Consider the following 23,047-nt stretch of genomic DNA (forward strand, 5'->3'; position numbering starts at 1 on the left):
CTTCACCAGCCTAACCGCCATGTGATCCCATCGTCACCGCCTACCGAGCCTCCTCAATCTCAGTAGAAAGCACAATTAATTACAATGCAAGTAAAACACAAGTATAGGTATATATGTCAAGTAATTTAAATAGGCAATTAGGCATGTTATACAATTAGGCATATAATTCAAGTCGGCACATGATGAATGCCTGTCCTATAGGCTGTGATATCACATTGTCGGTTCAACTGCCAACCCGACACATCTCCATGGAGATGTCACCCTTCGGAATCATAATTGGGAACCCCCGAGATATGGTGCTCGGAACACCGTCCAGGATTTTGTGCCAGCACACTAGTGATCCGAAGGGATGCGAGCAGGATACTATTGCCACGGATCTCACATCTCAACGTAAGCGGGACAAACCACCGCCCTTACGCCGCCGCCGCTACCTCGACAGGCGGGATCCAACCAAACCGTCCCTGCCAGGCGCATAGCGTCTCAAAATCTCAGTATAAAACAATGATTCAGTAGTTTTCAAAAAATAATTTTTCAATATATCATGGATCCATCACTCCATTCCGAGTCCCAGACTCATCTCAACCATTGCCAATTCATAATTTTCATTTCGAACTGATTAGTTCATCAGTCTCTCAATTCATATACTATTCTCTCTTCTCACTCCGCCAAACCCATCCTCAGTACACCAGAAACCTAAACCTCCATTCTCTAACTTTTCAAAGTAATACCAAATTAAATCTTCTAGGATATTTTCTATGTTCTGATACCCGAAAATAAGCCAAAGAGTCCTATATAAGTTTCATAGAAGTTTACAAGCTTGTTTGGAAAGTGAAACAGTTGAAAACAAGGTTTTTATTGAAAAACAGGGCAGTGTGCGTGCGCACATCCAGAAGAATTTTCAAAACATGTGCGTACACATAGAGGTGTGCGTACGTACAGGGGGTAAAATCTCAACTCTGTTCATCCGCACAAGGCGTGCAAACACCCTCAACAGGGTGCACCTTCCAACGTGTGCGTGTGCATAGGGCTGTGCGTACGCATAGCTTGTAAATTTTCGTTGGTTGTGTGCGCGCGCAGGGTGTGCTAGCGCTCTCAACAGCAAGCCTTGCCCCGTGTGTGCATGCGCACATAAGTGTGCGTCCGCACACTTTCAAAAACACACAGGATGTGCGTGCGCACACAAACCAGAAATCACCAATTCTGCAACATTCACAGAATTCAGATTTCAACGCCAAACTTTCAACAATCATATCTTTTTCTACAAAATTCAAATTTTCACAAAATTCAAACCATTTTAAAGCTTGTTAAATATCTTTCATTTGATATAAAATCGTTCAATTTCAAAAACTGTAGCTCAAGATATGATCCGTCAAAGTTCACTAAAAATCTATTTTTATCAAAATTCACTAAGCGCTCAAAACTTCAAAATTTACAACCAAACCAAATCAAAGCCTAGTCCATCTCACCATAAAATACTACTAAATATTATACTTTACCCTTCCATCACATTTTGACCAATTCAACACCTCTATCAATTAATTCCACCTTTATAACCAACAATTCCATAATTTGCATCTCACTAATCAATAATAACAACTTGCATCAAATCCCACTACTCATAAGCTTCATTTGTCATGCCTCATCAAAATTTTCATCTCAACATATCAAAACCATCACAAGCATTAACATCATCACACATTATCAATTTAACAACACCATCATGCATTCTCAAATTCAACAATCAATTCAATCCAAACCTATTATATGGGTCACTAGCCTAAGTGTCCAGAGATATTACATAGTACATAGAGGAAATCGAAATTATACCTTGGCCGATTTCCAATATGCACAAAACACCAATTTGAGTCCAAGCAAGCTTTCAACCCAAAATCAGTCTCTAACAATTCACCAACTAACTCCAACAAGCATCAACAACCAATTTTTTCAAGCTATAAACATAATTACCACAAATCAATACCTAGGGTTCATCAAAATCATAATTTCACAAGGTAAAGAGTTTTCTTACCTTTTCCGATGGTGTTTGGGGGCACAAACCATCAATAGCCCAACCTTAAGTACTACCTAAATAATCAAAACACAAAAATTCATTCAAAATCATTACCCACATTTTCGGATTTTTAGGGCAGAGGGAAAGAGATAAAAATTCGAAATTTTACCAACAAATGTTAGATAGAACTAACTGGCTCGGCGAGAGTTTCGCGTAGCCGCTGACGGCACGCGAGTCAGAGCACTGTAGCTCAAGATATGATCCATTGAATGTGGATGTGAATAGTAATTTTTCTCTCTTCTTCTCCTCACTTCAGCTGCTGGTGTGTGTGTTATTTAATGAAGAATGAGGCTGAATGGCCTTCATTTAGGCTTATATATGTGTTGAGGTTGGGTCCAATTCGGGTCCGGTCTAATCCGTTAGCGTTTTTAGTCCGTTTGGCCTAATTTCGGGCCAAACCTTTAAAATTAGTGTCCGATTTTCAACTTTAATTATTTTCCTAAGTTTTTCTACTGTTTTTACTGCTCTTACACAGTACCAGACAGATTTAGGCCAGTACTGCTGGTTCAATTACCAATACGCGTTTTTACGCAATTTTCCGAAGAAAATTACATTTTCCAACTCAGAAAAATCTAATGAGTCTGAATATCATATTTAAATTTTCTAATTAATATTCTAAAATTTTGAACCTAATCCGGGTAATTAAATTATTATTATTTTACGTTAATTAATCGGTTAATTAATTCGCGATTCTTACATCTTTGCTTGATAGTGTTCAAATAATCGGAGTCATGTAAATATATGGAAGATGCAGCGAATTGATCTTCAAATAACTTTTGCGAGCTCCTGAAAACGTGAAATAGAATCTGCAAGCAAAGATGAAAACCAATCAAGTGCAGGACCGTCTAAAAAAATAAGAAAACAACGACATAAGATACGATTAGAGCACCGTTTACTATCATCATGGAGCAGAATTTTTGATGCATTTTTTTGGATCACCCATGTCATCATAGGGGGTCAAAGTTATTGGTAACACAAAGTTTTCAGGCAGTTTGAAATTCATGACATCTGCTGTGAATGGTCCAACTGCATTGTCTAATTCGTCGTCTTCATTGGTTTGTTGATCTCCCTCTGGTTGTTGAGTTTCAATGACATACATTGGATCATAATTTCCTTCCTCGTCATCCGTTTGTTCACTGTGATCACCATTATTAGCAATCTGAACATTGGTTAACTCAGTTATTTGATTTGCCATTCTTTGGTTTTCTTTTGTCATGCGCTGATTAGCCTGTTGTAACTTTGTTACCGTTCGAAGGAGCTCGAATGGTGTGGGAGGAGGTTGGTTAGCCATAGGCAGATTTGGTAATTTTGGGGCCTAAAGAAAAAAGGTTTTTGTTTCTAGGCCCCACAATGGGTGTCAATTGTTCTTGTGAAGGTTGGCCGCGGTATAGTTTGTCCGCCGGTGAATAACTAAGAACTTTCAGTTGAGACTCGAGATGAGTCATACTTCAACAGCAGGAGAACAAATGGGTGGGAACCTGCAAAAGACACTCCAACGCTCAAGTTAGTGAGTGAATAATAAATTCTGTTTATTTTAATATATCTTCAAAAAGTTTTTTATCTCTTTTTTATATTTAGGATGAGGTATATATAGTTGCACTATGATGCACGGACACTGACACGGACACGGAACACGACACGACACGGGACACGCCGATACGCGAATTTTAAAATATTACATGACACGGGGACACGCATACATATAAAATATAAAGTATTTTTTATATAAACCGTAATGATATTTTAATATTTTATTGATATTAAAATATAAATTAATTTTTTAAATTATTTTTAATGTCTTATTTTAATTATATCAAGTATTTAAAATATTTTTTATTTTAATAAATAATAATATATACTATATTTAAATTTATTTTAAGAATATATATTAAGAATAAGACCAGACATGCTGACACGTGATGGTATTTAGGTGTGTCCAAGTGTGTCTGAAAAAGAATTTTTTATTTTTTATTGAGACACGGTTTGGACACAGCAGACAAGCGTGTCGGACGAATATCGGTGAGTGTCATCGTGTCCAAAATATGTCCGACACGCATACACGGCAACTCAGCAAAGTGCCCGTGCTTCATAGTAGTTACATTTTCCAAACATTTTACTTAAATAAAAAATAATAGCATTTTAAAACGTTATAATACGTTTTAGAATTTAATTGTTTAATAAGCGACTTATAGTGTTTATAGTCAAATTATAATGTTTAACCAAATTATAATGGTCCTCCTATGATGCACAGACACTGACACCGACACGGGACACGACACGATACGGGACACACTGACACGCGAATTTTAAAATCTTATAAGACACGAGGACACGCATACATATAAAATATAAAGTATTTTTTAGATAAATCATAATGATATTTTGATATTTTATTCATACTAAAATATAAATTAATTTTTTAATTATTTTTAATATCTTATTTTAATTATATCAAGTATTTAAAATATTTTTTATTTTAATAAATAATAATATATACTATATCTAAATTTATTTCAAAAATATATGTTAAGAATAAGATTGGACATACTGACACGTGATGGTATTTAGGTGTGTTCAAGTGTGTCCGGTGAAGAATTTTTTCTTTTTTATTAAGACACGGTTTGGACACAGCAGACACGCGTGTCGAACAAGTGTCGGTGAATATCGTGTCTAAAATGTGTCCGACACGCAGACACGGCAAATCAGCGAAGTGTCCATGCTTCATAGGTCACCTCAATTACCATAAATTACAAATTTTAAGAAGAAAATTACTTGTTGCCAACTCTTGACTTTTGTATTATCTTAACTATTATGGTATAATCACATGTGAGTACCGTCAAATTAAACCAATCTAACCTTTAACTAACACACTTCATAAAATGTTGATTTTTCCCTCACAACACCTATCATGAAATGACCCCTAATTATCACCGATGACTATGACAATAAAACTAACCTACTAAAAACATATGAATAATGTACTCTCATTTACCGTTTTCGCTTATAATATTTCTTTGACTTTTGGTTCTTAATAATATTAATTGTATTCAACATTCTTGAATAAGACAAAGCAACCACTTTCTGCCACATTGAATAAGAACTGAAATTATACCAGAAAGCCTTGATAATAATGGGAGTATAAAAAAATATACGAAGTTTTAAAGTTTTAATAATGTTGCTCATTTATAAAATAATAAGTTTAATAGTTTCTACTGATAGTAATCCAAAATTTATTTACCAGATTATTTTATAATTGTAACTGTGTCTTGTTTTATCTCATTTAGCATTGAGATCAACAACATGAAAATACAATTAGTGCAATATGGAGATCATGAGGAAGGTTTAAGTAGAAGAGTGCGTATAAAAGACAAACAGTAAATTAAAGAGAGACAAAATTTGAAGGTTAATACACACATTCTTAGATTCTTAGGTATTGCATATTTAGGATTTCTTGTTAATTATTTACTTTTTGTTCAAATAACACTTAATGACCAGGTGAACTTATTATTAGTCTAGATTTTTACTTTTTGGATCTGTCTAGTGTCTACTCTACCACCCCTGCTGCCTTCTATGTTGAACATTTTTTTAAAAAATAAAAAATAATTAATAGATAATAAATAATAAAAAAAAACTAATCATAAATAAGCAGGTCTAGCATATGACAGTTTTTTTTTCTCGGTTTCATTAATTAAAGGAAGGCTTAATACATATATTTGTAGCTATACTAAATAACATTTTACTCTCAATCTATGTCAAGAATTAAGTTTAAATTAAGCTACACTTCTAATTAATGAAAATTACAAAGACTATAAAGCGATATTATATAATAGCTAAAAGTTTGATTTAAATCTTAAAATCTTCTGACATTATGATTTTAAATACGTCAACTAATTTTATAATATTTCTATTAAATTAAATATTTTTTATGATTTTTTTATTTTACATATTTAATTTATTTTTTTAATTTTACGTAAAGTCTCAGCTTTTTTTGTTTTTGTATTAGACCTCAACAAAACATTTCAATATTTTGTCACTGTAGATTTTTTTTTTTTTTTCGTGTTTCTGAATTCAGCTCTTGCATGTGCAGCGTAAGAAAAAGTATCCATTTATAATGGTCTACTATATAATAAATAAAATGGTAGGAAGAAAACTTGAATCGAACTTCAAAAGATGTTTAAAAAATTTTAAAAGTAATTTTTTTTTTATCTTTTGACTTATGAAAAGTAGTAGTAAATTATAATTTTTTAAAAAAACTATTTAAGAACTTATAAAGAATTTTAAAAAAAATGACTTTTCTTATAATGCTACTATTTTTATCATATTTCTATAAAATAAGTACTTTTAGAACTAAAAATCTAAATACAAAATAATTTATTTATAAGCTACTTTTAATATAGTCATTTATTATTTAAATTATTTTTTTAAAAATAATTTAATTAAATTATTTACCAAAGTTGGGCCTAAGAACAAATAACTTTTCGCAACATTTTTTCCCAACAAACAGATTAAATTATTGGTGTAATTAATAATAGAGGTAGACTAGAATTCTAAAAAATTTGAGGTCAATTCCCAAGAAGATGCTAATTGAAAGGGTTGAAAAGGTAAAACTAATTACAGTACATATGAAGGGTTTTAGGGTCTTTTTCTTCCTACACTAATAATTAAAGGAAGGAAAGCACCTTCGGTAAAATTAAAAATACAAATTAATAAAAGAAAAAAAAAATATTTTATGACATTTAATTTAAAAAAATAAATAAATTATTATAAACGGTTGATCAATAATCGAACGATTGAACCAATGACTCAATAAAAAAAACAATTTAGTGTAAGGTTATCAAAAGAACATTTAGTTAGTTCTATAAAACAGCACCTTAACTGATAGAATCAATAACAAAATAATTGAATCAATAACTCAATAATCTAGCATTTTAACTAGATCAATTACTATTTCGATTTTAATAACTATGTTTTTACTATCTTTTGATGTTTTTTTGTTATTTTTAATTTTAAAAAGTATTTTTATCAACGCCTAAATTTTTCGATGCATTTTTTTCATTCGGATATAAATAGCAAAGATACAAGCAAGTTTCAAAATGAAAGCATTTGATAGGTAAAGGGGATAAATAAAAGAAAATCAAAAAGAAAAAAAAAAGAAAGAAGAAATACTAGTAAATTAATTGAAGTTACTACTACTAATTAAGAATTCAAGAAACATTTTTCTTCATCGTGTTTGATCCAACTAAAGTTTCTTTAACTCATTGTCGATTCTTTAATTATTGTTAAGACTGTTCTTATTCCATAATGAATTGATGCCTAACGTTTAGAATACTCCACTGAATGGACATCATTAATCATCATACACCCCAAGACCTTAACAAAACAACAAAATGTCATAAATCATAAATGCATTATTTAAAACGTTGTAGGGTTCACACCGTCTTTAATAATCCAAAATTGAAAGGGATTCCAATCTAAGAAGCTATGATTAAGTCAACAATATATCTAATAAGAGAGATGAAATTTCTTGTAAGAGGGCCGACATAAAAGCGCGTAGAAACATTAATTTCTTATCGATTAATAGTATTCTATTTCTTTATTATTATTTTTTCTTTGTTTTCTGGCAAATAGGATTCTACAGATGCATACACAGATACATAGATAGTTGAACCAAAACAACGACCTAGGACATGGTTTACTTTGAATGAATCTGCAACAAAACTTCATAGTATGTACTTATGTTAACTTTGACCAATTACAATTCTTGCTATAACCTTCTATCTTACTCCACAGCCACCCTACTTTTTCTTTTACTTTCTACACTTTTTGGCGGACGCTCTTTCCCAAACTTAGAAAATAAATGCTCTAAAACACAGAGTAGAAGGATCTTGTTCATGGGTCTGGCACTTGATGATACAATTATTAGTTTACTCACTTCTTTTGTCTTGTGTTGGACCGTACCCAAGAATACACACCAATGAGAATTAGATTACATTCATTGCTTCCCTTCATTCTCTGCTATGTGATATTTATCAGTATTCACATTTCTGTCATCTCTGGCCAATGTCTTCCAGATCAACAATCATTGTTGCTGCAATTGAAGAAGAGCCTTGCTTTCAACAGTACAAGTTCCAGCAAACTGAACTTTTGGAATCAAAGTTCTGATTGCTGTGATTGGAGTGGTGTAAGTTGTGATAATGAAGGACATGTTTCTGGTCTTGATCTTAGTGGAGAATCAATCACTGGTGGATTCAACAATTCAAGCAGCCTATTCAGTCTCCGTCATCTGCAGAGGTTAAGCTTGGCAGCTAATAATTTCAATTCTGTGATTCCTTCAGCATTTGACAAGTTGGACAAGTTAACGTACCTGAATTTGTCATATGCTGGGTTCGTGGGGCAGATTCCAATAGAGATTTCTAAGCTGACGAGGTTGGTTAGTCTTGATATCTCATCTCTTGCCTATTTGGCAGGGCAAGATCTAAAACTTGAGAATCCAAATCTAAGAATGCTTGTCAGTAATCTGAGCAGTATTAAGCAATTGTATCTGAATGGTGTAACTATAACCGCTCATGGAAATGAATGGTGCAATGTTATGTTGTCGCTGCGTGGATTGCAAGAATTGAGCATGTCAAGTTGCAATCTCTCAGGACCCATTGATGCTTCCCTGGCAAATCTTGTGAATCTCTCAGTCATTATTCTTAATCAGAATAATTTATCATCTACAGTGCCAGAAACCTTTGCCAATTTGAAGAATTTGACCACCCTTAGCCTTTCTTCATGTGGGTTAATTGGAACGTTTCCACAAAAGATCTTCCAGGTTAGAACACTGTCATCCATTGACATATCATTCAATTCTAACCTTCAAGGTGTCTTTCCATCCTTCCAACTGAGTGGAGCTCTTCATACTTTGATAGTAAGTGAAACGAGCTTCTCTGGAACACTTCCTAGTTCACTATCAAACCTCAACGGCCTCAGTTACTTGGATTTGTCACATAACAACTTCACTGGTCCAATCCCATCTTTTGGAATGGCGAGAAAGCTTTCCTACGTAGATCTTTCTCATAATAATTTTAGTGGGCCAATTCCATCTTCTGCTCACTTTGAAGGACTACAAAATCTCATCAGCATCAACCTGGGTTACAATTCCATCAGTGGAAGAATTCCTTCATCTCTTTTTAGACTCCCATTACTGCAGAAGATTCAACTTTCCAACAACCAATTTGGTCAATTGGATGAACTCAAGAATGTTTCTTCCTCTAAATTAAAGATTCTTGATTTAAGTAGCAACAACATATCAGGTCCAATACCAACATCCCTCTTCCAGCTCACAGGACTCTCTATCCTCCAGCTTTCCTCAAACAAGTTCAATGGTTTGATGCAGCTAAATAAGTTTCTGGAGCTCAGAAATTTGACCACACTGGACCTTTCATACAACAACTTGTCAGTCAGCGTGAATCTCAACTTATCTTCCATTCCAAACATTAGCACTCTAAAATTGGCATCCTGCAGTTTGAAGGTTATCCCTGGTTTCTTGAGATACCAGTCTAGGTTGAGCACTCTAGACCTATCCAATAACCAAATTCAAGGAGCAGTTCCCAACTGGATTTGGAAACTGGATAGTCTTGAAAGCCTTAATATGTCTCACAATTATCTGACTAGTTTGGAAGGGCCTTTACAGAATCTTAGTTCCAATTTAATATTCCTTGACCTTCATAGCAATCAACTACTGGGGCCAGCTCCTGTTTTTCCCAAATCTGCTGCCTATGTTGATTACTCAAACAATAATTTTAGCTCCCTTATCGCACTTGAAACTGGTTACCTGTCTGGCACAATTTATCTCTCTCTTGCAAACAATAGATTCCGTGGCAGCATCCCTTATTCCATCTGCAATGCCTCTAGTCTTCAAGTTCTTGATTTTTCCAATAATAACATTTCAGGCACAATTCCTTATTGTTTAATAACACTGAGTCAGATGCTTGGGGTGCTGAATCTGCGCCAGAACAATCTCTCAGGGCTTATCCCCGATGTGTTTCCAGCATCTTGTGCTCTGAGGACTCTTGATCTCCTTGGAAATATCTTAGAAGGGCAGATTCCAAAATCTCTTGCTAATTGCTCGAGACTTGAGGTATTGGACCTTGGGAACAATCAAATTACCGATGGATTTCCATGTTCATTGAAAAACATATCCACTCTCCGTGTGCTAGTATTGCGAAATAACAACTTCCATGGCAACATTCGATGTCCAAAAACCAATAGTACATGGCAAATGCTTCAAATTGTTGATTTGGCCTTTAACCGTTTCAATGGTATTCTACCTGCAAAATGCTTCACAACGTGGGAGGCTATGATGCATGATGAAGACAATGCTGATTCCGAAGAAAATCATCTCCGATTTGAGGTACTTAAATTTGGTCCGAAATATTATCAGGATTCGGTAACAGTTACAAGCAAAGGTCTAACGATGGAGTTAGTTAAAATTCTAACTGTCTTCACTTCCATCGACTTTTCATCTAATCATTTCCAAGGAGAAATACCGAAAGAACTGTTTGATTTCAAAGCACTCTATGTGCTTAACTTATCAAACAATGCTCTTTATGGCCAGATTCCATCATCTATAGGGAATTTGAAACAGCTTGAGTCACTAGACCTCTCAAAGAACTCATTACAAGGAGAAATTCCCTCTGGGCTTGCAAGTTTGAATTTCCTTTCAGTCCTGAATCTCTCATTCAATCAGCTGCAGGGAAGAATCCCTATGGGTAGCCAAATCCAAACATTTTCAAATTCTTCTTTCCTTGATAATAAAGGATTATGTGGGGCTCCTTTGACTAAAAAATGCAGTGATGTCAATCCAGCAGGAGCTCCAAGAACAAAATCAGCTACTGAATTTGATTGGCAGTTTGTATCCACCGGAGTTGGTTTTGGGGTTGGAGCAGGACTAATTGTTTCGCTGTTGATGATTTGGGATCGAGGAAGAAAATGGAGCAACAACAGCATTGACAGGTTTCTTCTTCTTGTTCTTCCAATGTTTGGGTTATCATACACACCACCCATTGATGATGATGATGATGATGATGATGATGATGATGATGATGATGATGATGATGATGATGACAGAGAAGACAGGAATTCGTATATGACAGATGATGATGAAGACAGTGAGGCTTATGGAAGGCTCAAAGGGTGGTACTGTGTTTATTGCTCCAAACTTAGTATCACTCAGATGAAGGTAATTCATGATCCAAGCTGTACATGCTTCCATCACTCATCACCGCTTTCAACTTCTACACATTCATCAGATTCTTATTCTCCTTAGTTGAAAACATGCTAATATGTTTCTGTTATTTTCATATCATTTTTTCCTGAATGCATACATGCAAGATGGAATCATTTATTGTATATGCATGCTGTACATACACACAAAATCATTTCAGAGTTTGCAACAGAAAATTTGAGCAATAAAAGAACAATGTCCCCGCTGATTTTTCACTGAGGATTTTCATCAAATACTTGGGAGGCACCACCAAAATAACGAATTGCAGTTATGGATAGCATTGGTGGAATAAATATGTAAGAAAATAGTGTAAGAGCGAATCACAACCAGAGAGTAATAGAAAGAAAATACACTGGCGGATGAGTGAACTGAGCGGTGGCTTTTTGTTGTTTCGTTTCGTTTTGTTTTGTTCTCTTTCCATGAGGCCCAAAATATCAATTTCAGAATTCTGAAAATAAAATCAATTATACATATCTAAGAATATCATTACAGTCCTACCATAAACCAACAATTTAAAAAGATAGTAAAAATACAAAGATTACCTATATATTCATTATTCTGTTCCGAGCAATAAAATGGATATCAGATCACATTTTTTCTTCTGCCTATTGAACCAAGAATACAATACATTATTTATCAGCACTAGGACAAACTAATGAGGTGAAGAATAGAAGGGCCAGCTTCTTCATTTCAATGGATCTTCACCCTTTGCATATGTTGCTAATTGAATATCCTTCAAGGGTTGCTTTTTCCATAATCTTTTCCTGGTCAAAATAAAATGAGCTTGTTGGTTTTCTGATTGCAAATAATTCAGAAACAAGTAAAGCTTTAAGCATTATTGGATCTTTTCAGTAGTAAATAAACTTACTTGAATTATAGTTGTGATCATCCCTGATCTACCCTGCAGTAACTCAAAGTGAGAAAATCTTAATTGAACTTAATATAATTGCAGCTTGTAGCAAAGGAGAAATAGCCACCTGAAATTGCTTCTTTGTCCATGATATATCCTTCCACGTTTTGGAATGGACTGATTGCCATTCTGTTGGAACCTGAATACTTTCGACATGTTGCAAAATCCTCAAGCCACCTACAACATCATTAGTTCCCAAGTTAACGTTTGAAATTAAAGAAAACAAACTTGCAGGGTACATTTATATTTGGAATCTGGATAGCTATATATAAGAATAAAAATTGAAAGCAATTCTTCCTTATTACAACGCATTTTACTTTAGAAAGGCTTGATGATTTGAAGAGACATGTCATGATGTCTCATATCAAAACTGGTGGCTTGGAATAACTATGTTAGACGGTAATGCTCGGTGAATGGATAACTATATCAGAAGCCTCAACCATTCAGATTCAGGATGCATTTAATAAGTTAGACATATTTCATCTGAGTCGCATTAGTTCCTAGAACGTAATTGACATCCACATCTCTTAAAGAAAATTATTTTACAACAGCTCATGCAAATCTTAAGTAGTTGAATTCCATCTTCAATAACACTAAGAAGAACAAATGAAAAGAGACAAATACTTGTGATGAATGCCTCCTCCCAGATTCCATGTTCCAACCATGATGGAGCAACTTCTCGAATTGGGATTCCTTCACTCCTGCATACTCTGCTCACAAAATACAAATCAGACCTCAATGGCTCAATCACTGATAATTTTTTTTTTTATTCCCATTTTTTTCCTTTACTTCCATCCTGTGTTTGATCTTCTTGAAGATACAATCTTTCCAGTTTCATTTTACTAAAATTTCTACAAAATGGCATAGTTGCTTTATGGTTTAAGAAAATAAAGCAGCAAAGGATATTAGTCGATCTATAATTAAATCATACTCAATTACTACTTGGCGTATTATTCCTGGAAGAACACCGTCACTTAAAGGAGCAGTCTGTACTTCAAAAGGATATTTGTTTCCATTGGCCTTATCATCTGAATCCTGACCCTATTATAAAGCAGGGAATGAATACATGCATGTGATCCACAACTAGAATGCTAAAGTAAAATTTATGTTCCACAAGTTTAAAACTATAAAATGTTTTAAATAGATATAAAAGAAAAAAGGCAGAAAAAGAGGAGAAAGTCATGAATAAAGGCTTGAAACTCATTGACTTCTTTTTATTCATCAGTATAACCAAAAGAAAGTATAGTCACACTGAAAATTAGAAAATTACCATCCAGCAAAGGACTATAATATAAACCAAACGGTTTTCAGGAAGTACATGTAACTAATACATTCTGAGGAAAGCTTACTGTGTTAGTTTAGCACTACAACAAACTCGTTTTTAAAAGGCTCAATTAGAATCCTAAAGTATGATACTACATGCAACCCAACCACACAGGAATAAACAACATTAAGTTCAAGTTGTGGAGGTGATGCAAAGTAGGCTGTAGGAATTCTAATAAAAAAATGTACAGAGAATATAAGCTAGTATATAATAAGCCATATTCGAAATCATGCTCACCTTGCAACAAACAACAAAAAAATTTGTGACACAACCTTCAAGTATGTGATTACCATCATTAGATAGCAACAGTTCTGTAACTGAAGGAGGCCTGAGCTTTTCCAGACTCTTCCTTATCCTGCATTGTAGACACAATTTCAAATTAATTATTTGAAAGAATATAAACACTGATTCAGCTAGAAAATGTGTATGGCACTTTTAAATAGTCAAAATGAAAGGATACAGTGCGAGTAGGTGCATGGCCAATTGAAGAGATTGATAACAATAATGATCCTAATTGGGAAGACATAAACTGACCTTACCCAATCTGAATATTTTGCAATTGCAACATGCCTCCCATAGCCTGCCAAAGCCAAATGTGCACCATTTCCCAAGATACCAAATGCAGGAGGCACATAAGTCTCAATATGCACATGCACATCAAGAATTTTACAAACTCTGTCCTCATCTATAGTCTCACATGCATTCAATTCCTCCAAATTACCACTCACAAGAGTTGTAACAGCCAGCTCTCGACAATCAACCCTCTCCTTTATTGCAATTGGCATAACCTTTTGCATCGAATCATCAACAAGCATTTGTAGAGTGGGTTGCCATATTGGCAAGGTTGTCGATGATGGTGGCACAATCGCAGAATTATTAGATTTAAATAGAAGATGAGGAGCCAGCGTTGATAGAATTCGTATGGATTCTGAAAGTCTTTTCATGTGTCTCTCCCAAAACAACAAGCATGAGGCATTGTTATGAGTACGTGATGTTGTGTAAGCACCTGGATCAGAGTTCCCCTGAATCAGTTTCGAAAAAAGCCATAATTTAATAAGATTCATAGCAACTGTGAATGCATATACCTGGTTGTGCTTCTAAGAAGAGTTTGACTGGTGGTGTATCTAAGGTGTTTGATAGAATGCCATTACTGAATAAAAACCTTGAACTTGACATTCTGACTTTCCAGAGTAGCCAAAGGTGAAAGATTGTTGAGTCTACCGTTACCTGATTAATGTCAATTATGGCATCAACTTTGAACATAAAAGAAGAAATTGCTTTGCTTTCTTTTCAACTTAATGTTCATGGTTCAAGGGAAAGGAAGAATAGTAGCGAGCATGTATTATTTTGGTTCAAACAGAATGGGATTTGACATGAAGGGAAGGAGCAGTGTTTGATGAGACAAGTGTCGTATTACATTCCTGGCTCCCGGGACAATGTAACAAAGAATGCATTAATGGATGCAAGAGTAGCACCACTATTGTTATTAATACATGATGCAGTTTTTGCACATGCCTCTACTGAGTACATTCCCTTCTATCAGTGGTCACTCAAAAATATGAACCTTGATGTATGTGTTCTGTTTAGGCTCAACTAGTCATATTAAAACACCTATCAGAAAAGGTCATTACCTGAATCAAACTGAATTTGAAGATGGTGGAAATCCACGAGCAGCCCCTAGGCGCGGAACGGCGTCGCAGCGGAAATGGCTTCGTCGGAAACAGAACGGCGCCTCAAGGAGGATATTCATCTCTCATCAGCGACCATGGCGCTGGATTAGAACCGGGGTGGGGACTGCCCGACTGGGTGTGTCTCTGATGGGGATGGGTAGAATCTTTTCCGGGTCGGGTTCGCTTAGTGGAAGTTATAAATGATTCTGACCTGATGAAAAGAATGTACAAAACTGAGTTGAAAGTTGCAACCATTTTGGCCTGAAATTTTTACCTGGCTTTAATTTTTATTCCCAAAATTCTAGTTACCTTATTAACATTTTTAAATATTAGATCGTGTCTCATATTTATCCTGGTTATTATTTCTGTTAATAAAAATTTGATATGATACATTAAATTGACACGTAAAAAATTTTAAAACGCTATTGTTTTATGTTCTTTCTCAATTTTCACTCAATGTGACATCGGTTTAAGGATTTTGTTGGATTTTTTTTTTGAAAGCAAACAGCTCAACACAATAGAAGTGGAGCAAGTAGAGTGTTACAACTAAACATAAACAGAGCAAAAATAAAAACAGAGCAAAAAAACAAATCCGTACCCATGTCATCTCCGGCATAGCCATCAACAACTAAAGGAATCCCCACCGCTCCACTCGTTAGTACTATTCGAAGACATGTTGATGATTTCTTCAACTCCTTTGCTTGTTTGCTGAAAAATCCGTCTATTTCTTTCCAACCATAAGTTCCAGACGATCGCGCAGAAACACCTCAACCTATGATTACGCTCTTCTTTCCTCCTCGGTTTTTCTGTCCAACTAAGAAAGTGTTCTTTCATCGATCCCGGGTAAGACCATCGTCGGCCAAATGCTGAGATCCAAGCACTCCACACCTGCCATGCAAATACACACCTTAAAAACAAGTGATGTACATCCTCCACCTCGTTGTTACAAATAACACAAGTAACATCTTCCTGATTGATGATTCCAAACCGGCTCAACCTGTCCTTTGTATTCACTCTTCTTATCAGAACAAACCAGACAAACAGCTTCACTCTAGGCGGGACCAACCCCTTCCAGATAGTCTTGGCAAAGCTGTAACTAGTTACCTGCGCTGGGACCAGTTCCTCCTGTAATACCTGCACAAATGAGTTAGTTGTAAAAACACCTCGCCTATCATATTTCCACACCACTCTATCCTCTCTGTTATGAACTAATTTCACAGGTCTCAAAACCTCATGCAACGCACTCAAGAGTTCTAACTCCCATTGGAAAAGCTCTCGCCTCCATTGGAAGTTCCAAATCCACTCAAACCCATCCCAAAACCCACAGTTCCCTATACAGGATCTACACTGGTTTGAAATAGAGAAAAGCATCGGGAACCGGTTCTTCAGAGGTCCACCAAGCACCCATGCATCCTCCCAAAATCGTGTCCTACACCCATCCCCAACCTCCATGGACAGGCCTGCGATCATCTTATCCCTTAAAGGTTGGTTCCTGATGTGTAACTGGCAGATATCCTTCCATGGTCCTCCTCTAGTAGGCGGGTCATGAGTCGACAGAGGCTCATTGGGGTTTAGATTATGACAAGAGACTACAACTTTTTTTCATAGTGGGCAATCCTCCTTCGCAAATCGCCACCACCACTTAAACAGCAGTGTTGTGTTGCGAACCATAGCATCCCCAACTCCCAGCCCACCTAACTTCTTCGGTGCCTGTACTACTTCCCACCTTACTAATGCCATACCAGTCCTACCCTCTTCTGAGCTCCACAGAAATCTTCTCTGCAGCGAAATCAGTTTCTCAGCAACAGCTCTCGGCATCTTGAACAAGCTCAAATAGTATACTGGCAGACTGTTCAACACAGATTTGATAAGTACCAACTTCCCAGCTTTGTTTAGCACCTTGGCCTTCCACAGGCTGAGTTTCTCCTCCACCTTATCTATGATAGGCTTCCATGTCTTCACCAACCTCGGATTTGCTCCTAATGATATTCCAAGGTATTTGACTGGGAGGGCATCCCCCTTACACCCCAGTAAGTTACACATACGATCGACCCATTGCTCCTCACAATTAATTGGAATCAGGCTAGACTTATCAAAATTGATACTCAGGCCTGACATCAACTCGAAGACTCTCAGAAGCCTCTTATAATTTTTTATAGTCTCCTCTTCTGGAGGGCAGAAGAAAATAGTGTCATCAGCAAACTGAAGATGTGACAATGCTACACTATCTCTACCAACCAGTAATGGTGATATACGACCATTCCTGACTGCCTCTCCAATCATTCGATGCAACACATCCACCACCAGTACAAACAGGAACGGAGATAGTGGGTCCCCTTGTCTCAACTCTCTTTCCATGTTGAAAGGCTTAGATGGCGATCCATTTATCAGTACCGACATAGACGCAGTGGCTACACACTCCATCACCCATGCTCTCCATATATGCCCAAATCCCATCTTCTGCAGAATAATGTTCACAAAGCTCCACTTAACTCTGTCATATGCTTTTTGGAAGTCAAGCTTAATTAGGGCAGCCTCTTTTTTCCTCAGTTTAAGCCAACTAACTGTTTCACACGCAATAAGCGCCCCATCATGGATTTTCCTTCCCTGTACAAACGCACTCTGAGTCTCTCCTACCAATGCTGGCATCACTGATCTCATTCTCCTAACTAGCACCTTCGAAATAACCTTATACACACACCCCACCATACTGATAGGTCGCAAGTCTTTAATCTCCTTCGCACCTATGAATTTAGGTGACAACGCCACCCAAGTGATATTGGCATCCTTCGGTAACCTGGCCGTCTGAAAAAACCCCGTCACTGCAGCTGTGAATTCAGGGCCAATCTCATCCCAACATCGCTTGATGAAGTTCATGTTGTATCCGTCACACCCTGGCGCCTTAGAGGACTCACAGTCCCACACTGCCTCTCTGATTTCCTCTGCCGACGGCATCACTTCTAGAGCCATAGCATCCTCCTCACCTATTCGAACCACCAGACCATCCCTGAACCCCATCATAGGAGAGTCTTCCTGATGGTATAAGTCCTTATAAAACTCTCTGATAGCAACCTTTATTCTAGCCTGATTCCGAACCAATCTGCCGTTGATCACCAGATTATCAATCCTATTGTTCCGCCTTCTAGCTGAAGCTATATTGTGGAAGTATCTTGTATTTCTGTCCATATCATTCACGTGTCGGGACCGCGACATCTGCTTCCAATGTACTTCTTTCCTCACATACCATCGCTCACAGCACTTAACCAACGCCTTTCTTCTAGCCTCCAAAGATACAAACGTAACTTGACCCTATAGATAAAGATACAAACGTAACTTGACCCTTCTTCTTCTTTCTCTTTTTTCTATTCTTTTTTCCCACGTTTTTATTCTTTTCGCATACTTGACTGTGAAAAAGGAGAATCAGGATAACATTCGTCGTGTATCGGACTGTTGTGTGAAATTATTGAACAAGTAGTATTGCTGCGAAAAGAAACGACGAAGATCAGGTCAAGAAATAAAGTTTTTTTTTTTACAAATTTTTTGATACTTTGTTCTTGGCTTTTGTTTTAGTTTTTGTATTGCATTATTTTTGTCAGAGCAAACTGTTATTTATATCTAAGGCATTGAAAGTTGTTACATGTGAATGATACTAGGGTTTGTTTTTTGTTTTTGTTGCTAAAGAAGAAAATATCATTTATATCTTTTGTTGTCTTTGAATAAATGTTATTATCTGTGTTATTGCTTGTATTTAAAAAAAAATTGTTGCTTAAAAATCAATGATGTTCTATTTTATTTTTTGGAGTTTGAACTGAGTTAAGCCAGTATGCTTTGTTTTTTGAAATCATTATTGAGATTTTTGTTATTTTGCAATGTAGATGTATGATGATATAACAATTGTCATCCACCATGGAGAAAGTTTTGAGACAAAAGAAGATGAAAAAGTGGTATATATTAAAGACCAAATTGAATAGTTATTTAGACTAGAGGAAGATACAATGGATGTGTTCTCAATAAAAAATTACTACAAGGTTCTTGAGGTAGTGAGGGAGTTCACCGTACAAGAAGGGAGGCTCCAATAAATGCTAATGCTTCTTCAGAGATTGTGCTATCACAGACACTTTTTTCACTACCAGATAATGGAGAACAAGAACAAATAACCATCTAATTTGTCCTATTATTTGTGGGTTTAAGGTTTATTTTAAATATCTGTTTAGTTTAATTGTGTGTTAAATTGATTTGGATTTGTATTCTACTCATACAACTATAGATAACTTCTACAACAAGACCCAACAAATTACAACCTAAGAAAAAAGCATTTCTGGCCCTAGGATGAGCAAGTGTTGACTAGGGGTTTACATGGGCCGGGCCACACCGGGTTTGGCTTAACCCATACCCGACCCGAAATATAGACCGGACCTAATTTTTAGACTCTAACCCGATCCTAGACCTGATGAAACCTACGCACCTTCGGGTCGGGTTAAAACTGGGTAAAAAAACGGGTGAAAACTGGGTCTTTAGCATGTAAAAATCACCTAATCTCCAACCATTATTTCACAATTCACATAGTAAAATTCACTTAAAAAAATATAACAAGAACCAACCCTTCTCTAAAATTAAAGCATAACCATAATAAATACTAATATTGTCTAATAATACCAAATATTTAAATCAATACAAATAACACAATATTATGCATTAGTCTAAAGTCTTATGCATTTTAAACATAAAACATTAACTTATAATCTTATAATGACTAATAACACAAAATATTAAGGTTTACAATATTTAAATTCCGCATAAGAATAACCATCATCCATCACTAATAACACAAAATATTAATTGTGTATGATGACCGGGTCACCGGGCCGAAATTCGGGTGACCAGAGCTATGGCCTGGACCCGACCCGAAATAATGATCGGGTCTATTTTTGAGACCCTTATCTAGCCCTAGACCCGATGAAATCACACTAAATTAGCTCCTAAAGTGTTCGGGACCGGACCGGGTCTTCAAGCAGGGCCGGGCCATGTACACCCCTAGTGTTGACCAATTGCAGGGAGTAAGTTCTGGAACAGCTTTAAAGATGGCTGAAGTCAAGTGAAGCCAGCATTCAAACCTCCTAAAAAGAGTAGTTGTTTTTTTAATTATGTTTATCCCGTGTCACAGGAACATGGTTATGTGTGTTCAAATACTTGACTATTTTGTTGAAGACCTTTTAGATGTATTTTGTTCATAACTTTATGGTTATTTGTTCAATTATTGGCAAACAATGCCTTTGGATATTGACTATAAATGTCCTTTTTTGGACCCTAAATATAAAGACTTTATTTTAAATTTATAAATGGTACCAGTATGTTTAATACTTAGCTTTACTTCTTCACTGATGCAACATTACATATGTACCAGAGGAGCTAACACATGCTTCTTTTTCATAATTGATGAATGCAATGTTTTCATTCACCCTCAACATATATATCTTTAGGTCCACACTTTTAATCAAAATTTAATCATACTTACACCATACATAAAAGTCACAAACACACCTAAACAAATAACCAAACTTAAAATACTAATCCATAGTTTCAAACACCTAATTTCAACTTCCATTGAAATAATTTTTCATGCTAAATTCATCTTCCAACTATCATCATTGCTTGTAGGTTGTGCTTTGCCCACTAAACTTCGTTCTTCTTCGGCGTCTGTCCACATAAAGAAACCACATTACATTCTCCTAAAACTCTGTCAATTCCACATCAACTAACAAAAAGAAAAAATTTAAAGCATATTCGGCAAACAAAAGTACCAATTGTAACACATTGAAAAAAAAGATGTTGAGAACTTACATTATAATTTGGACACCCATAAAAAAATCTTTTAGAATTGGCATTCGTCCCATACCATCACAACACTAATAGCATTCCACAACCACACCAATTAAAAATCTTCCCCAATCTTCCACAAAACTACTAATGCTTTGTTTGCCTTGGCTTTCTTCTTCCATCAAAGGTACCCTAAAAAGAGGCAAATAACAGAATATTTATTTATAAATTTAATTCTTATAATTATGGATTTAGTTAATTTTCAACAAGTAAAATTTTTTACAGAAAAATATTTTAAGAATTTACATCACTGTAAATTATAACAAATAAAAAAGTATAACAAAAGTAATTAAGTTATATTTTTATTTTTACTGTTAATTAAATTTTATCTAAGAATTTGTTGCTAATGAGTTTGTTACATATATAAGTTAGAATTTGAATTTCGAAATTTATGTAAATAGACTAATAAATTGGTTGTAATTAATAATAGGATAAATTACAAAAAATATATTTGTCGCTGACAAAAATATAACCGAATTTTATTATTAATAAAAAAATTTTTAATAATTTTAAAAAATATAAAATTTGTCGTATTTTTAAATTATTTGAAAATATTTTTGTTAATAACAAAATTCAAATGTATTTTTGTCAATAATAAAATTATTTAAATGTATTTTTGGTGGTTAACAATAATAATAATAATAATAATAATAATAATAATAATAATAATAATAATAATAATAATAATAATAATAATAATAAGTAGTTAATACCTAGTACTAGTAGGATAGCAGTCAAATGCCTCTCTTGTTATGCACAGGACATGGCATCTAAGTACAATTTGAAAGGGAAGATTGATTTTGAGCCAAGTTACTGAAGAAAGCACGCATTAGGTTACTAAAACCCAAAAGCTAAAATTAATAACTAAGAATTTTAGAACAGGAATTTAAATAAATAATTCTAAAAATACTAAAATAAAATAAAGGGTAAAAAACCCTAATAAGTCAACGTTGGAATTGTGTAACCTAAATACGCCAAACTGAAAATCGTTTCAGCAATAAGCCAAAGGCTATTTTTATGTAATTCGAACCAGTGTGGTTCGAACTACAAACGTTAGTAATTCGAACCAGGGTGGTTCGAATTAGGAGGAGAGTAGCTTTGAATGTAATTCGAACCAATGAGGTTCGAACTCCCACCAAAATGTTCTTCATAATTCGAACCAGGTTGGTTCGAACCCTGGCTGCACATATTTCGAACCAGAGTGGTTCGAATTATAGAGAGAGATCCGGCCTGAGTAATTCGAACCGTGCTGGTTCGAATTACACAAACCATAATTCGAACCGGGCCGGTTCGATTTAGTGGGAGAGAGACCTCTATATAACCGTTCTAAGCGTGAGTTGGTCTCATTAGACCAGTGAGATGGCTAGTGAGGAGAGTTTTGTTGTTCTGGTTCACCACAGAAGATCCATTAAGAGGAAAACTCGTTCCGGAGTGAAGTTCACAGATAAGGATCCTCTCTGTATTGTCGTGAATCCAACGACAAGCTATGATGACCTTGTTAGATCTGTGCTGATGAAACTTGGCCTGGAAGGTGCGAAGCGGGTTAAGAAGTTTTTCTATCGCATTCCAGTCACGATCCTGCACGATACGGTGAAGTATGATTGTTTCACGATCGGTAGTGATGAGGATCTGCAAGTCATGTTTCTTTGTCGGAGGCAGTTTCCGGAGGTGAGGACACCAGAATTGCTCGCAAAGCTTATTGATGTGGTATCCAGCTCAGGAGGTTCCAACCGGAATACCACCAATGTAGCCACGGCAGCTGGCTCCAGTTCGAGGGCTGCCGTGGCTTCTTCCTCCGTCCCAGTGTACGAGCCAGCGGTCCAACTTGTCGCCTCCCCGTCTTTTGCTGTTGATCTGAATGACGGCGTAGGCGACGAGGTAGGATCCTTTGATATTCTGCCGAACGCTTTAGAGGGCGTTCCACCGGTTG

The 23,047-nt window shown here is 35.7% G+C and overlaps 2 protein-coding genes across 4 annotated transcripts; one reads left to right on the top strand and one right to left on the bottom strand.

Moving 5' to 3' along the window:
* Positions 1-7,686: 7,686 nt before the first annotated feature.
* LOC107627699 (receptor-like protein 6) lies at positions 7,687-11,569 on the top strand. The gene has a single exon (XM_088503780.1). The coding sequence runs from the start codon at positions 8,043-8,045 to the stop codon at positions 11,376-11,378; it is 3,336 nt and encodes a 1,111-aa protein (XP_088359906.1). The 5' UTR covers positions 7,687-8,042; the 3' UTR covers positions 11,379-11,569.
* On the bottom strand, positions 11,542-21,255 carry LOC107625786 (D-aminoacid aminotransferase-like PLP-dependent enzymes superfamily protein). Of its 3 annotated transcripts, none has more exons than XM_016328499.3 (10): positions 21,198-21,255; positions 15,202-15,473; positions 14,656-14,797; positions 14,105-14,576; positions 13,808-13,925; positions 13,178-13,287; positions 12,871-12,956; positions 12,314-12,423; positions 12,205-12,232; positions 11,771-12,100 (listed from the first exon to the last, which is right to left on the bottom strand). In XM_016328499.3, the coding sequence occupies exons 3-10, from the start codon at positions 14,744-14,746 to the stop codon at positions 12,072-12,074; spliced, it is 1,044 nt and encodes a 347-aa protein (XP_016183985.1). In that variant the 5' UTR covers positions 14,747-14,797; positions 15,202-15,473; positions 21,198-21,255; the 3' UTR covers positions 11,771-12,071. The 3 variants fall into 3 exon arrangements, 2 of the variants coding, with proteins under 2 accessions (XP_016183985.1, XP_016183984.1); XM_016328498.3 differs by having other exon boundaries at positions 12,205-12,237; XR_015904864.1 differs by lacking the exons at positions 14,656-14,797; positions 21,198-21,255 and having other exon boundaries at positions 11,542-11,784; positions 11,879-12,100; positions 12,205-12,237; positions 14,105-14,592; positions 15,202-15,399.
* Positions 21,256-23,047: the final 1,792 nt, after the last annotated feature.

This window comes from Arachis ipaensis, chromosome B2 (genome assembly GCF_059453495.1).
Source record: "Arachis ipaensis isolate K30076 ecotype BB chromosome B2, ASM5945349v1, whole genome shotgun sequence".
NCBI lineage: Eukaryota > Viridiplantae > Streptophyta > Magnoliopsida > Fabales > Fabaceae > Arachis > Arachis ipaensis.

What these genes read in the sequence shown, in the direction of transcription:
- LOC107627699 (XM_088503780.1), top strand. Translation starts at nt 8,043, where the DNA reads ATGAGAATTAGATTACATTCATTGCTTCCCTTCATTCTCTGCTATGTG.
- LOC107625786 (XM_016328498.3), bottom strand. Translation starts at nt 14,746, where the DNA reads ATGTCAAGTTCAAGGTTTTTATTCAGTAATGGCATTCTATCAAACACC. An exon ending in AAATATTCAGATTGGGTAAG is followed by an intron (nt 13,926 to 14,104) that starts GTCAGTTTATGT and finishes TCTACAATGCAG; the next exon opens with GATAAGGAAGAGTCTGGAAA. An exon ending in GGAGGAGGCATTCATCACAA is followed by an intron (nt 12,424 to 12,870) that starts GTATTTGTCTCT and finishes ATGATGTTGTAG; the next exon opens with GTGGCTTGAGGATTTTGCAA.